We start from the raw sequence: 16,472 nt of genomic DNA, 5'->3' as shown, positions 1-16,472 counted from the left end.
ACAAAGTCTGTCTTTAAGAGTAAGACTAGCTGTAATTTGCAAATAAAATGTCTGTATTGAAATACATTTGTAAATATGATGATTTTAAAATTCTTTCTCATGAATGTATTGACTAATAACTGTTATCAAATTAAAACTCTAACCATTACAAATTTGAAATTTCCTTCTGTAATTGAGTTTTTTTTTTACTGACACATTGAGGTTTTGGCTCATAAAACACTGGAAATGCCAGGTAGCATTTTGGTAACTGTATTCTAGTTCAGACCTGAGTCCCGGGTAACCCGTTATTTTACAGTTCCCTTAAAGCAAGAGTTAGAAAATTTGAGTAATATATTTGTTTGTTGTCTTGTCGAGAGTGAGATGAGACAATCAATAGCACTCTCTCACACTCACAGTCTTTGTGCCAAACTGATTTGTGGAAATCTTCCAAATAATGTCTGGTGTGTAACTGCAAATTCCTGGAAAAAATGTATTTATGTATTTGTTGAATGGAATGTGGAAATTGTTTACTTGGTAAAGTTGGAAAGTAGCCTACTTGCTCATCGTGCCATACTCAGATACAATGCTCTAAAAACAAGTCTAAAAACCATATTGTTCATTATTGACAACATCATGCCCACTTCAGCAACATGAACAACAAGAAGATGAAAAGCACATGATTGTGTGTACTCTACTTTATATTCTGAACTTCTACAGCCAATTTTGGTCTATCATTGTGTTGTTGTCTTGCATTTGATCACATCTCAGAAACATGTCTACAACTTGGATTTGTGGAGGTCCCGTTTCTGAGAGACAATGGACAGATCAGAGATATTTACAAGAAATAAGGAAATCTAAGAGATATAACCTTGTCTAATGACACATGTATAATGATGAACATATTGGCCATAGGTACCTGTTATTCTCAGTCTCATCAGTAAGTCAGGAAGTTCTTTTCTGTTCATCTCAGGAAGCAGGAAACCGAACCACCGACCAGTGTAAGGCTGCTGAACAATGTGACAGGAATGTGTAACATGTAGCATGCAAGGACATTCTGCTGAGAAATGTTAATTAATGCTCCACCCTGCTGCCAATTTGTTAAATGGTCTATTGAAATTAAAGCTCTAGCTGAAAAGCAGTATTTTTTATGTTAATATTAGTGAAATAACTCCTTGAAGGGTAATGTAAAAGGGTTTCTAATATGCCTGATCCAACTAAACTGACAATCTAAACATAGATGTTTGTGGATAAACAATAATTCAAACAAAGTTTCAAGTTCTGCTTTATAAATTATCTGCCCTATATAATATGCTCATATACTGTAAATGATTTTGAAACATGTCAATGAGAGCAATAATGTTTATGAATGTCCCCTGATGGCTCTGCAGTATAATCCTGAATGAGGCCAGACAGAGGCTAAATGTAGTTAGTTTAAAATAATAAGGAGGAGATCATTGTATTATTATCTATATAATGGTTTATTTGTCAGGGACAGTGCATATTAATAAACATTTCTGTAAATATGCCAGAATTAGCCCAAAGGTTAGTTGGCAGCCTAAAATCATCCATCAAGTCTGTGGGTAAAGATTCTTATAGACTGGAAGTCCTCATGGTTCATTGTGCAGCTAAAATTGTAATGTTTGTAGGATAAAGGCTTAAATCAACATTTTGTTGAGTTGTGCAGATAAAGTAGTGGACAGCAGAGCAACAGCTTATAATGTATCACCACTACATCTCAACACACGAGACAATCTCTCATTCATCCTCCAAGTAGTTTTTAATACAGATTAGATGAAATGCAGTCACTGTATGCTGTAAACATATTTTTAAAGAAAAAAATCTTCCTTTTGTTGACTGTATACGAATAGAATAATTCTTGCATTGCATGAGTATGATTAAAAATCTACCCTGGGTTTGTGAGGTACATGTAGTTCAATCTATAGCAGTAATAAATCCTACTTTAATGAAGCATATAATTATAGTTGTGTTACACTGTGAGTATGAAACATACATTTAAAATAATGCTGGCCACAAACTGTTGGGAGGGGATTCATTCCAGGTTTTCATTGTATCCATGTAATCATTTAGCTTTACATTGTGCCTCTCATGCAATAATCATTTAGAAAGTAAATATCACATCACATGCACATTTGAAATGAAACTTTCCTACAGAATGGAGGTAACAGCATTTGGTTTGTGTTTTTTAAATAATCAACATAGTATGTTTTTCAAGAGACAATGTCCTTATCTGTCACCTATTTATACAGAACTAGAAGATCATATTTCAGTTGAAAGTTGATCTCAGATAACTATTAACAGTTCATAATTTATGTATCACACTACTGTGTTAGTTCAAGGTAAAACAAAAAAATAAGAATGACATAACATAACTACTTAGAGTGAAACAATAAAACAGTTTTATGTCAGTACATTACATGGTGTAAATAGGAAAATGAGGAGGTCATTCATGTGAGATGTGCAGGCCATTTCTCACCAATAAAATGTTATAAAAAAATAAAAACAAAGTGCACGGGTTGAATGTACGTCAGCCAAGAAAGCCACTGCATAATGACTGTGGAAGCAATACAATCAGTACAAGATTAGTCAATGAATCAATCGTTACATATATAGAAGTATAGTATTTAAAGTATATAATATAGAAGAACTGGTTTTACTAATAACATTAATAATGGCTCTGTTCTATTAAAGTGACCATATGCGTCATGCTAATGTGACAATGACCCAGCATGCAACAAGGTGTTTCAACTATCTTGCTGTGTTTAACATGCTCTATGCAATTGGAACATTTATTTCCTAGGCTGTGCACACACACTTGCAGGGCACCTTTTTTTTTCTTTTTTTTCTTTTTCTTTAACTTACAACTAAGCCAAAGTAAACCATGTGAATACAGAATGGCAATAATAATGATACTGGTTACTGTGTGTCAGTCACAGTGACAGCATGTGCACACCCTCAACAGGCTGATTATAACTGCTATTCTTAACATTTTCCTGAGGGTGGCAGAAGAGTCATGGAGGGTTTGTCCTCATGAGAACACAGATGAGGTCAGTCATTTTAATGGCTGTACACATTAGATCTTGAGATAATTATGGTGCTATCTTGTCGCTTTGGTATGAGGGCTGTAGTACAAGAAAAGTCACTGATGGTCTAAAATGGATATTTGAATTTATGTTTAAAGTACGTTTTCCAATTAGAATGTTAAATATTTTAAGCACAAAAAAGTGGGCACACAGACCAACTGATCAATCTACAATACCATCCTGAATCACTGCTGATAGTGGAGCAGAAAAATCAGTAACAGGATTAGTCCAACTACAGTTTGGTTGATTTGCTGTGTGGATGCAGTTTTGATCCTCTTTGTTTCTTCATAGTGCTCTTATTTCTGTAGGATAAGCGAAATACAAAAAAAGTATACATAAGTTAAATTGGACAGGGACAGTGAGTGTATCACAATGTTGGACAAATTGTTCAATGGTACATTGTAGTATATTTCATTTATATATCATCCCCAAAACTACATAAGCAAATTTAGTTCTGGTTGGGCAGCCCTATAAAAAGACTCAATTCTAAAGAAAGAAACTGTGATTATGGATGATGCATACAAATGAGTAAAGAGCACTCAACACATGAAGTAATAAATCTTTAGGAGCTGTTACTATACACTTAACTGATAAGGATGTGTTGATTGGACAAGGTTGTTGCCTTGCTGAGGGTGCTATCAGGAGAAGCCGCCGGGTTGCAGCTTGCTTACCTGTTGCTCTCGGCCTCATCGGTTGAATCAGGGAGTTCTCTTCTCCTGGTTTCAGGAAGCAGGAAGCCAAGACCTCCACTAATCAGTGTAAGGCTGCTGAAGACTATGGTGGGTATGGACCAGTGGTACACAGCCAACATGTTGAGCAGTGGAGCCAGCATCCCACCAGCTCTGCTCGCAATGGAGCCCAAACCAGAGGCAGTTTGTCTGAAACAAGAAAGTATATAACTCATATGAGCACAGTTTAAAAGCTCTAACTATTTCAAAGTATGGTCTTAGCAACCACTGTATGAAGTCAGAGAATGGACCATTCTTTCAAAATCTCTGTCTAATGTATAATCTCTGTGCTTTCAGCTTCCATGAATCCTTCTAAATTTAGTGAAATCTCACTAAGCTTTCTCAGTTGTTAAATAACTTGTAGCACAATTAATGAGTTTAATTTTGATTTAATTGCCCTTGATTAGAATTTATTTAAATTAATATTTAAATGAACATGTCAGATAACACTGATGCCGATGTCAGGTATGATCAGGTCAAAAAAGAATGTCTGACCCACATATCATCACATTTGGCCTCTCCTCAGACTAAACCAGTTCAAAGTGGTTACCAAGTCTAATATTTAACCTTGGACTGAATAGTTTATCCTTTAAAGATGACAAAATTAACATAAAGCAAACCAGCAGCAGACAGGCTCATGTCATAACAAATCAAAAACAAGTACTACATTACTATGTGCTGACTTGCAGTTTTTCACCTGTAATTGTAAAGGTTAAGATTTCTCAGTGCCTGGCACAGACCTAAACTAGCTAACTATTATAGTTAGTGTAACTTGGGGTGAAGTATATAGTTCATCTCACTGAGACTTACCGGAAAGATGTCGGGAATAGCTCCTGAATATACACACTACATATGGATCCTGCCCAGTTAATGAAAAAACGTCCTGAGGTTGCCAGTGCGGTAAGAGCAACAGCATTATCTTAAAAAGAAAAACACAATGTCAGTCGAAGGAAAAACCACAGAAAAAACCACAGACTGTAGAAAATGATTGCTGTTATTGCTGCCATTAATAAGATTTGAATACGTATAGTAGATTTGATGTCTGCCGTGTGGTTGGTGTTTGACAGCTGTGATTGACAGTTGGCTCACTTCCTGCCTGGACTCACTGAGTTGGACTACTGTTGCAGTACTTTGGTAAGTTTAATGTTACTTGTTACCTGCCGTGTTAGTAAACTAGTGTTAGCCCGGGTGTGCAGCGCCCAGTGTTAGGGGTAAACTAGCTTTCAACACCTCAAACTCCTAATCTGGAATGTCCTGGCTCCAAATGGAAAGATAGTGCTGACTGCAGCAACTCTGGGCTTCAAATTGGCTCAACTGATTACACCTTGCTATGTCCATCCATAGTCTAACTTAAAAGACATGGGCAGACAGTCTATTGTTAGCATTCGTATTGAAGAGAATGGACCACACTAGCATCTAAACTGACTGAAATAAAGTCTGCAAAGTGATGTTAACAGTGCACTTTTCCTCCGTGAATATTCAAAATGATAACAAAACTAAGGTACAGGACAAGATGTGTTGTATCTAACAAACTGTGTTGAGGAGCAGGAAAGCTAATGTGGGGTTTTGTTCAAATTCAGTGACTCTTGAGGTGTGTAGCAGGATGCTATCAGGCTCAGTGTGACCATCTGCTCTGTCTAAGATAGAATGGTGACATTACAGTTTTATAGCAATATGGTTTAAAATGAAGAAAACAGGACACGTGAGCAAATATGTATCCTGTAGCAGAGAAAAAAACAACATAATTTCATTTTGGTGAGACATCTGCTTTACCTTTAGGAAAAGCTAGGATTAAGACGCACAAGAATCCTCCAATTAGAAGTGTTCCCATGAGGGATATTTTTCTCCCTAGTGCTTCTAACAACCAGATGCAAAGTATATGAGCTGGTAGTTCAGTCAGACCAAACATGAGCTGTGTCAGGAAGATGTTCAAGCCAAAATTTCCCACATTGAATGAAAGGGAGTAGTAGGTAACATTCAGTGAGAACCTGAAGGAAAAGAAGGTATTACTTTAGTATCTCATTTAGACAGTGATTCATGGGTTTACAGGAGTATAATTTACATATGTTGTAAAATGTACTTACCATGCGAATATTATGGTAAAGAAATACTTCCTAAGCAGAGGTGATTGGATAAGAATTATTATGCCTCCCTTTTTCTCAGTTTCTTTGACAACAATCTGTAATGCACAGGGATTGGACACAACATCATGCTAACTTTGCTAATGTTAGCAAGTCATAATCCAATACAACAGCCTTGAAAAAATACTCAATGTTTGTTTCCTGTGTCAGAGAGGTGATGAGCTCTGTCTGTTATATTATTAACTCTTCAGTAAGGTGTTCTGACATTTTTTCCTAAATAATTTGTGCATTTTACAGTTCATGTTTGTAATGGATTGTACTGTTTCATTCTGACACAAATTTCTTATGTAATGTTTTTTTCTCGTCTAGAAATACACACCAACTATTTGCTATCACTGGTAAAACAGTCCAATTAAATGTTGATATTGACATTGGTAAAATGGTTATTTATTGTAAGGTATCTGTACCTTTCCCAGCAGGTGGTCTGGAACAGTACGTTTGTTAATGGCTGCCACCTTTACAAGCAGCTGTTTAGCCTCTTCTGTCCTCCCTCTGTCCAATAACCACCTGGCCGACTCTGGAATAAACCTGATGGAAACAAGAACAGTGGAATGTAATAATAATAACTTGTAATTTCCCATTAAAGTACAAGAGGACAATAAAAAGAGTTCATACAAACCATATGTAAATAGCAATCACTGCAAATGGAGCTGCTGTGATTAGCTGAGCCAGTCTCCAGTCCCTGACGTAATACATCATACCAGCAAGGAGGCACTGCCCAACTGCACCAAACAGTTGAGTCACACATGATCCCCATGATCTTCTGGACACCCCAATCCATTCAGTTGCTACAAACAGAAAATCAATAACAATTCATTCTAAATTCATTACTCTAACATCCCAGCTCCTGCCAGAAAATATGGAGCCTGGGAACTGATGAGATGTAGTGAAAGGTTTTGTTATGTCAAAAATAATAATATATATTTTTAAATGAAGTGTAAATACTGTTAAAAGCCTTAGACTTTCCTTTTAAATCTGCAATACCAGATTTTTTGCCACTTGGGGGCAGTAGAAACATTGACACAACCTTTTAAGCTGATATAGCAAACGTGTTCGCTAACAGTTACTTTTTTACACATCCAGAAGTCGTGGAGCAACATTATCGCTCATTTGAAGTCTGGCCAACCTATCAATGCAAAAACAAATGACAATATAGAGGAAAAACCGGTATAGGACTGAAATCTTGACACATACAGTGATGGGGTCTGGATCCTATGATGAAACATTTCTATCCTGATGGGAGTGGTATTTCCCAGGATGACAATGTCCCCATCCTTAGGGCATGAGGGGTCACTGAATGGTTTGATGAGTATGAAAATGATGTAAATAATAAGCTATGGCCTTCGCAGTCACCACCCCATTTAATCACAACAGAATGTATTGATGTATTGATGTATTACATTTTTGACTTGTCTGATAACAGTTTACTACATTTTCTCAGTTTCAGGGCTCCATAAAGAATGTCTCTGTTGCAGTTATAAAAGTTCATTACTAAATGATCCTCCAGTCTTGGCATGTAGGAATGAAAATCACAGCTTGCAAATTTACATCATAAATAAATAGTTGCCTTGTGCAAAATTTACCAAGGTTTTTTGGGTGTTTTTTTGTTTGTGTTGTTTTTAACTTTGGCAAATTTTTGGTGTTAAAATGCAATTTAATGCAACATACTTTACCTAATATAACGCCATTAAGTCGATAACCTCCATAGCCAATGCCCAATAAAAACTGGGATACCAAAAATAAGGGGAAGTTTGGACATATTCCAGTTGTTACAGTAAATATGAGCATCACAATGACTGGCATCTGAGCTGCCCGTTTACGACCAAACCTGGAGAAGGTAAAACATCTCTGATCAGAATACATACAACATACATCACAATATAACACTCTTTTAATGTTTGTGTGATGTATTTTAACTGAAAAAGATAATATAGTGCAGAGATCATATTCTTTACAATTTCAAGTACACTTACGATTCAGCAAAAGGTCCAAATATGAGACACCCAACAAGGATGCCAGCCATCAACACTGCTTGTGCCACTTCTACCATATTAGCCCGGTTACAAACTAGATCAAACTTTAGACAAATTAAACCAAATTGTTAATGAAGACAAATTTTGTCAAAAAAAAAAGTGTAATATTTGTATCACATATGTCTAAGAGTCATAATGACATCACTTACATCAGTGACTATAGTGGCCTTATATATCATGTTGCTGTACACCCATCCATTCTGGCACCCTGTGGTTGCATTGAGTCCATATTCCCTGATGTAACTGATGTTCCAATCCACAGGCACAAACATCCGACACCTGCTGAAGGTCCCATCCTCATCCCGAGGCAGAGTCAGGTTCAACTGCTCATGTGAGGTTAGGTTAGGATCAGCCTTGAGGATCCAGTCTGTGTTACAGTGCCGCTCTGGATCTGACTGGATGAAAAATACGTTGGCAAAGTGAAAAGGCATAATGAGATTTGGGAAGCAAAGAGCAAAAAGGGTGATCTTCTGAAATTTTCCAAATTCTCCGATGTTACGCAGGATCTCCCCAAATTCAGCCATGTTGAGAGAGCTGGCTGTCAGTGAAGAGATGCTGCCAGAAGATGACCTTTAAACACTTCCTATTAATGTTTAAACCGTGGACAGTATATTTCAGGACAGATTAGACAGCATTAAAACAGTTCTTTTGTTTTGCAGAAAGAGCTCCACTCATGATTATTCAACCAGATATTTCACTCTTGTACCTTTTATCATCATGACAATGCTGAGTTAAATTTACCTCAGCATTCGTTGATCGATTTCTCTCAAATTTGCACATACCAAAACATTATGGTAATCTTCCAAAATACAAATAAAATATTCTGATGTTAGGATTTCACACCTTAGAGGAATCTTTAAGAGCACAACTACTAATAAAAGTACAAGAAGACTGTGTTGCTTAAACGATTATTATTATTGACAGTGTGCGTTAACTTTTGCTTATCTCGCAGAGGAAGTGCAGTTGATCTTTCACTTACTTTTATAACATCCCACCTTATGTAATCTTCTCTACTACCATTCTTAAAGTATATAAAAGGTAAACCTGATTGCATAATAGAGTGATTGTAACATTAGTGAAGCAGTTACTTAAAGGGTCTTACTATATGCAGTAACACCAAAGTAATCTTATCATACTTACTGCAGGTCTGCAGAAAACAGGATCATCTTAAAGCAAAATGCTTTTTGAGTTCTGCCTGTTTTGACTTAACTAATACTAAATGCTATCTTGTCTCTGACAAAGTGTTGTCCGTCTGATGAGGATGAAAACTGTGCAAACACCTCCATTGATTACATGAACTATAAGATTACAAGTTCATTTGGATCTCAAATTTTCACCATATATTATGTTTTGTAATAAAATGTGGAAATAATAACCTCTACAGCTTTCTGCACATTTCATAAATCATTATCACAATTGCTCAGCGAGTCAATAATTATTTTCACAACCCCACAAGGGGTTACAAGATGATTACTACCATGGGAAAAACAAAAGATCCAAATTTGGTTAAAACATACTTAATTTAATTTTTTCTAATCTTAATATAGTTTTTTTTTTTTTTTTTGTTTAAAAAAACTCTCTTTAGGACTTAGGATCTATATGAAACCATTGAAACTGTGTGATAAAGGGTGCAGAGTATAAACTGCTTTGTGTTATGGGATCATAAGCAGAGAAGTCCATCATAAAGCAATACTACCTTCTTCCCAGACTGATAAAGAAGTAGTCAATGAGCAGCTACAGGATACAACTCATATTTTTTTAACACTATAACTTTTATTATGTGCATGATTGCATTTTTTATTATTTCATTGCAAACTTTTGACATCACACATATGTATCAAGAAGTAGATGAAAACTCAATTGAAGGTGCAACTAAACCTAAACAAGACACATTAGGACTGCTTGTATTTCATCAAGCTGATTGCTATACATATTGTGTCTCATTCCTTCTTACGACCAGTTATTGTTACTAGATGCTGGATTTTGTTTAGCCCTGGATAATGGTTCTACACTCAGCTAGGTGTTTCATCATCTCAAGGTCACCGAAGGTGTGTCGGCCTGACGAGAATACATCGCTGGCTTATCAATTCAAGAGATTTATTGCAGAAAAACAACCTGTCTCAGTGTTTTATTCTGTTGTTCTGACAGTGGTAATTACAGCAATACAAAGGAACAACTGAGTCAGACACACTGGATGACACAGCAATATTGAAGGTACAAGACAAGTTAAAAATATCCTACTCAGGAATGTACAGATATTGTACTGTAACACACAACAAAAACATCTAAAAAAAAATTCTAACTAGAGTTTGGTTGATTTTCTGCTGATTTCAGCCATGTTGGAGTCACTCCCAGTCTTCTTTGTAGTTGTATTTCTATAATGAAAAGGAACACAGAACAATAAAGATAATAATAATCATAATAATAATAATAATGCATTTGTTTACATGAAAAAGCAAAAATGTGATAATATGTTTTCTATTTCACTCATAAAAGCAAATATTGCAACAAAATCATTGTCAATGCAGATTGCTTACTTCTGCCCCTCAGCCTCCATGGCTGAATCAGGCAGTTCTCTTCTCCTGGTTTCAGGAAGTAGGAAGCAGAGAGCTCCACTGATCAGTGTAAGGCTGCTGAAGACTATGATGGGTATGGACCAGTGGTATATGGCCAACATGTTGAGTAGTGGAGACAACAACCCTGCCACTCTGAAAGCTATGGAGCCTATACCAACAGCTGTTTGCCTAGAAGAGTGGAGAGTTCACTTTCAAACATATACAGCGTACATAAAGTACCACTCAAAAGTTTGGATACACCTACTCATTCAAGGGGTTTTCTTAATTTTTAGAACAATACTGAGGACATCAAAACTATAAAAAAACAAAAACAAATTTGGAATTATGTAGTAATAAAAAAGGTGCCAAACCAAAAACATACTTTTATATTTTTGTAGTTACTGTTTGCCTCAAAGTAGTAACTTTTTGCCTTGATGACAGCTTTGCGCTTTGCACACTGTTGGTAATATCTAAACCAGCTTCATGAGGCTGTCACCTATAATGGGTTTAAATGAACAGGTGTGCTTTGTCAAAAGCTAATCGCAGTCTTTTGTGTTTGAGAGCATCAGTTATGTTATGTCGAGGTAGTGCGGATCTACACCAAACAGCCCTATTCAACTACTGTAGTAATCCATACTATGGCAAGAACTACTTAGCTAAGTAAAGAGAGAAGACAGTCCATCACTGTCTTCAAGACATAAAGGTTAGTCTGTCTGGAAAATGTCAAGAACTTTGAAATTTTCTTCAAGTACATTCACAAAAACTATCAAACGCCATGATAAAAACTGGCCCTCATGAGGACTGCCCCAGGAAACCAGGAGTTATCTCTGCTGCAGAGAAGTTCATTCAAGTTACCAGCTTCAGAAATGGCCAATTAACAACAATTCAGATTAGAGCCATAAGTGGGACCATCTTTTTTTTTTTTTTTTTAAAGGACAAGAGCTCAAAACACACCTCCAGACTATGCAAGGGCTATTTGACCAAGAAGGAGAATGATGGAATGCTGCCCTCCACAATCACCTGACCTTAACCCAACTGAGATGGTTCAGGATGAGTTGGGCTGCAGAATGAAGTAAAAACAGCCACCAGGTGCTCAGCATATGTGGGAACTCCTTTAAGACTGTTAGAAAAGCTGGTTGATGACTTCATAAAGCTGAATGTTGCAAAGCTATCATCAAAGCGAAAGGTGACTACTTTGAGGGATCTAAAATATATATCTACATCTAAAAGATATTTTGGTTTAATACATAACTACATGAGAGACTGAGTGTATCCAAACTTTTGACTGGTAGGATATATTAAATACTTATAATAATGTATTTTGTATACATAAATACCAGTACCATTCAAACTAGTAACTGGTACTTTATATAGAATACTTATAATTATGTATTTTGTATACCTAGCAGAAGTGGGAAACAACTCCTGAATGTAGACCATAGATACTGAACCAGCCCAGTTCAAAAAGAACTTTCCTGTGGTTACGAGGGCCGTGATAACAACAGCGTTGTCTGGAATTAAAATTCACAATATATTAAACCACTGCCAGTCAGATGGACATATCCTTGTGTACTAAATGTGAAGGACAGGTAATTCACCTTGAGGGAAAGCCAGGCTTAACAGGCAAACGAACCCAGCCGCGAGGAGGGTTGATATCAGTGATATTTTTCTCCCTAACAACTCCAGGACCCAGATACAGAGGAGATGTGCTGGCAACTCTGTGATTCCAAACAGGAACTGAACCAGGAAGATGTTCAGACCAAACTTCCCCACATTCAAAACAAGGCAGAAGTAACCTAGATGTAATGAAGACCTTTATACCACAAAAAGACAATTAGCATTGAATTGAATTCAAAATGACATTCCAAAATGTGCTTAACTCACCAGGCAAAACATATGATGAATAAATATTTCATCAGGACTACTGAGGCAAAAAACTCTTTGATTCCCCCACTCTGGACAGAACTTTCCTCAGTTACCTGAAGGTGAAATGTTACACAGGGGAAAACAATTACTCAAATATCAATTAATACTGTAGTAATAGGGATGTGACACGAGATTAAAACGTGACAATATGTCTCGCCAAGGTGAATGCTGTCTTGCGAAGCAGTATTCAGGGGGCGCCACGTCAAATAAACAACAAAAAGACTACCGGTTTTCTGTTCTTTTTATAATGTAACCGTGTGGATCATTAACCTTGTTAGAGTTGCAGCTTCTACCTGCTGAGAACATCTCACAGTCAGCAGTAAGAAATGGGGAAAGGTGCAGGGGTAGGTTGACCTCAGGTCTCTACACTGAAAACATGAGGGAGAAGGAGCAGGGAAATCTAGCGCAGCTATGGAAGCCTAATGATGCAAAAAGTAAAATCAGTCACACTAACAAATTAAAACATAATTTATAAGTTTGTTGTTGTTGTATTTGTGTGACATGGGATTTGTGTAATTTAGTTTTATTTTTTATTTTTGTTAATTAGCAATAATTGGATTCTTTATTTAATCTATATGTATATACTAGAATTGTTTCTATTCTTCATACTTCATTTTTGGTATTTGTGATTGTATATGATTTTGGTATTTATATTTTATTTCCATAAATACCAAAATGATCTACCTATAAAATATCTATCTAACCAGTGCTTGCATAATGGACCTACATTGTTTTGCATTTTTTGACTTTCAGTTAAATAAAGGACTATTATTTCAGTCATATATGTAGTCATTAAAGTTTTCTTAAAAACAGTGTTAAAATCTAATCTCGCCTCGTTCTCATAAACCCAGTATTGTGTAACGTCTCGCCTCGTGAGCTGAGTGTATCACACTCCTATGTAGGAAGTAACTATTCTATGATTGAAACAGCAAACTCTATAAATATCATAAATATCATATATAAAAATCATAAACAGTCAACTCTATAAAACACTTACCAGCAGGAACAGAATTGATTTGTATAACCTCATATAATCTCAAATAGTTTACATATTATGGCGACATTAAGCCACATCACTTCAGTAACAGCACTGACTTTAGATACTGAGAAACCCAATGATGAAGAGTTACCTTTTCTATGCTACACTTGGAGTTGGGTCCTGCTTTCAAAACAGGATCATGATAATAATAAAAAAGCAACTTATATCAGTGGTGATCACTATTAACACAAAATCAATGTCATCTCAAAAATGTAGAGGCATAAAACAAGGGTGGCCTATATTACAGCAACTCTTACTTCATGTGTAAATTTGTGCACTTGCAGTTTTAACACTCTTTCACAGTTTTCAGCATGAATTGGAAAAGCATAAGCAACGGCTCTATCAAGACCAGGCTATGAAAAGCTGGTTTGTTCCTCAGTGATGCAGGGTTTAACTAATTAAACTGTAATTACTTATCATTGTGTTGCCCTTAAATGTTTTGGCAAGTATTTTCAAAACCACTGATATTATTAAGTAGTTAACAACAAAAATGATTTTATTTGGTTTGCAAACTCTAAAGAGAAATCCTAAGCTGTTTTATTTCTAAAATGAAATCATCTTGGTCACACCGCTTGTTCAATAGTCCACTTAGATTTATGGTAGACAGATGCCTTCTACAGTATCCATTTACAGGAAGAGTAACTTCCTCTTATCACCTGCACTGGGCCTCTGGAAGATCCCTCAGCCTGGAATCTAACACAAAGGCCTGTAACATCAAATCCTGCTTACATACTGATTAAAGAATAATTTGCTACGTTAGACAACAGACAGATAATGAAAGTCTCATCTGATCTAATCAAATTAAATTGAATCCGATTTACCTTATTCAGCATATTCTCTGGGATTTTCTGTTTATTGATTGCTGCGACTTTACGTATCATCTTGTTTGCTTCTTCGATTCTTCCTTGCCCCAGCAACCACCTCGCAGATTCAGGAATCCACCTTCAGAGATGAATCACAATCCAAATGTCGCAGTAACCCACAGACTGTCAGTGTGTCCTAGGTTTAATTAGAAACTGAGCTACCACCAAGGATTAAGTGGAAAACACACTGTAAGCAAACCAGCGGGTAGGTGGGTTTCTTGTTATGTGAGGTAACACGATAGCTACACACCACTAAACTGGATTTGGTTGGAAAGGTATAGCCACAAAGTGTGTTATTAATACAAAATTGTTACTACAGCTGGGTGTCATTTAAAAAAATATGATACCATTACCAATCCAAGTACCCTTAAAGTGATACCGATACCAATTGGGTACTTCATTGGATACCCATCAGGTGAATAGAAGCCACCACAGATGGGTTGTAGCTACTGTGGCAGTGGGCCAATCACAGGTTGCATTAAACTGAAAAATGGTTGCGTTGATTGGCTGTGAGCAAGTCCATACAAATAGTCATATTTTTTATCTCTGGGTACAAAAAAGATTAATTGCAGGTATTGTGTGGGAGACATTTAGAAATGACTTGGTATCAATTTATTTTGGTTGATACCTTAAAGGTATTGGGTACCGGTACCCAGCCCTAATTGTCAATACTTTATCATGCAAAGAAAGGCAGTTTCATTTACATTACATACCATATGTATATGCATACAACCGCCTGTAATCCTGCCATGACAAACTGTGCTATTCTCCAGTCACGAATAAGATAGACCAGACCAGCCATGGCAGTCTGACCAAGACCTCCAAACATCTGGCCCATGCAGGTGGCAAAGGACCTTTTAGTGACCCCAATCCATTCAGTAGCTACAAAGAGAATTTTAAATACCAAAATTACTGCAGAACAAGAACACAAAAAGTTTTTTCTTTCTTTCAATAGACCATACAGATAAATGCAGGTTATGAATAGGACAATCCTTGCTTGTGATAATGCCCTTAAAGATCAAATAAAGTAAATGTAGAAAGGAATCATACCTAATACAATGGAATTCATCCTATATCCAGCAAGCGCAGCTCCAACTATGAACTGTGAAATTATGTACACATACAAATTTGGAGACACACCAGCAACTATAGTGAATATTAGGAGGAGGACAGCTGGCATCTGAGTGGTTCTCTTGCGGCCGAACCTAAAGTTTAGACAGTAGGTGACAGTCAGATGAAGGCTTTAAAGGTTTATAGTCCCTAATAGTTCACATTTTACACTCACGATTCAACTGTAGGTCCAAAGAAGACTGAACCAGCAAGTAAACCAGTCATGAAAATTGTCTGTGTAACTCCAGCCATGTTTGACTTGTCACAGACGAGATCAAACTGCAAAACAAGAACTCACAAGATTAGTCAGGATGTGAGAGAAAGAAGAAACATTTCATACATTATACTTAACCTACATCAGTGACTATGGTGGCCTCATACATCGCGTTACCATACACCCATCCGTTCTGGCACTCTGTGGTCTCATTGAGTCCATATTCCCTGATGTCACTGATGTTCCAATCCACAGGCACAAACATCTGACACCTGCTGAAGGTCCCATCCTCCTCCCGAGGCAGAGTCAGGTTCAGTTGCTCATGTGAGGTTAGGTTAGGATCAGCTTTGAGGACCCAATTTGTGTTACAGTGCCGCTCTGGATCTGACTGGATAAAAAGAAAACTACAGAAAAAAACAGGCAGTATAAAATGTGGAAAAGTTAACCCAATGAGGAGAAGCTTCTGGAACAATCCGAAGTCTCCGATAGTCCTCAAAATCGTTCCAAAATCCATTTTCACACAGCTCATGTGAAACGAACACTCAGGCACACTGGCTTATTAAGCTTCAGGTGATAGAGTATATAAATGTTTAACCATCTGACTTCAGTCAGTAACCAAATGTCATTTCAGGGCCAAATATAAACCTTGTTTAGTAATGGTTGACCTGCAAAAAACAAATGTGAAAAATGGTATTAAAGGGTACAGTGTGTGGGATTTAGGGTCATCTAGAGGTGATAATTTAGCTTGTAACCAACTGAGAACTCCTCCCCCTCCCCTTCCAA

General features: G+C 36.8%; 2 protein-coding genes across 2 annotated transcripts; both read right to left on the bottom strand.

Annotated features, from left to right (window-relative positions):
* Positions 1-3,231: 3,231 nt before the first annotated feature.
* On the bottom strand, positions 3,232-8,506 carry LOC128369103 (solute carrier family 22 member 13-like). The gene is made up of 10 exons (XM_053330069.1): positions 8,132-8,506; positions 7,923-8,026; positions 7,623-7,777; positions 6,569-6,737; positions 6,357-6,477; positions 5,893-5,987; positions 5,582-5,796; positions 4,619-4,727; positions 3,752-3,958; positions 3,232-3,382 (listed from the first exon to the last, which is right to left on the bottom strand). The coding sequence occupies exons 1-10, from the start codon at positions 8,504-8,506 to the stop codon at positions 3,313-3,315; spliced, it is 1,620 nt and encodes a 539-aa protein (XP_053186044.1). The 3' UTR covers positions 3,232-3,312.
* A 1,739-nt stretch (positions 8,507-10,245) lies between these two features.
* Positions 10,246-16,203, bottom strand: LOC128369203 (solute carrier family 22 member 13-like). Its single transcript, XM_053330202.1, has 10 exons — positions 15,832-16,203; positions 15,651-15,754; positions 15,416-15,570; positions 15,079-15,247; positions 14,324-14,444; positions 12,422-12,516; positions 12,136-12,350; positions 11,940-12,048; positions 10,520-10,726; positions 10,246-10,357 (listed from the first exon to the last, which is right to left on the bottom strand). Exons 1-10 carry the CDS (start codon positions 16,201-16,203, stop codon positions 10,285-10,287), a joined length of 1,620 nt encoding a protein of 539 aa, XP_053186177.1. The 3' UTR covers positions 10,246-10,284.
* Positions 16,204-16,472: the final 269 nt, after the last annotated feature.

Source organism: Scomber japonicus, chromosome 12 (assembly GCF_027409825.1).
Source record: "Scomber japonicus isolate fScoJap1 chromosome 12, fScoJap1.pri, whole genome shotgun sequence".
In the NCBI taxonomy this organism is placed as follows: Eukaryota; Metazoa; Chordata; class Actinopteri; order Scombriformes; family Scombridae; genus Scomber; species Scomber japonicus.
Note: the sequence above shows the minus strand (reverse complement) of the source record. Positions and strands in the feature narration are given on the sequence as shown.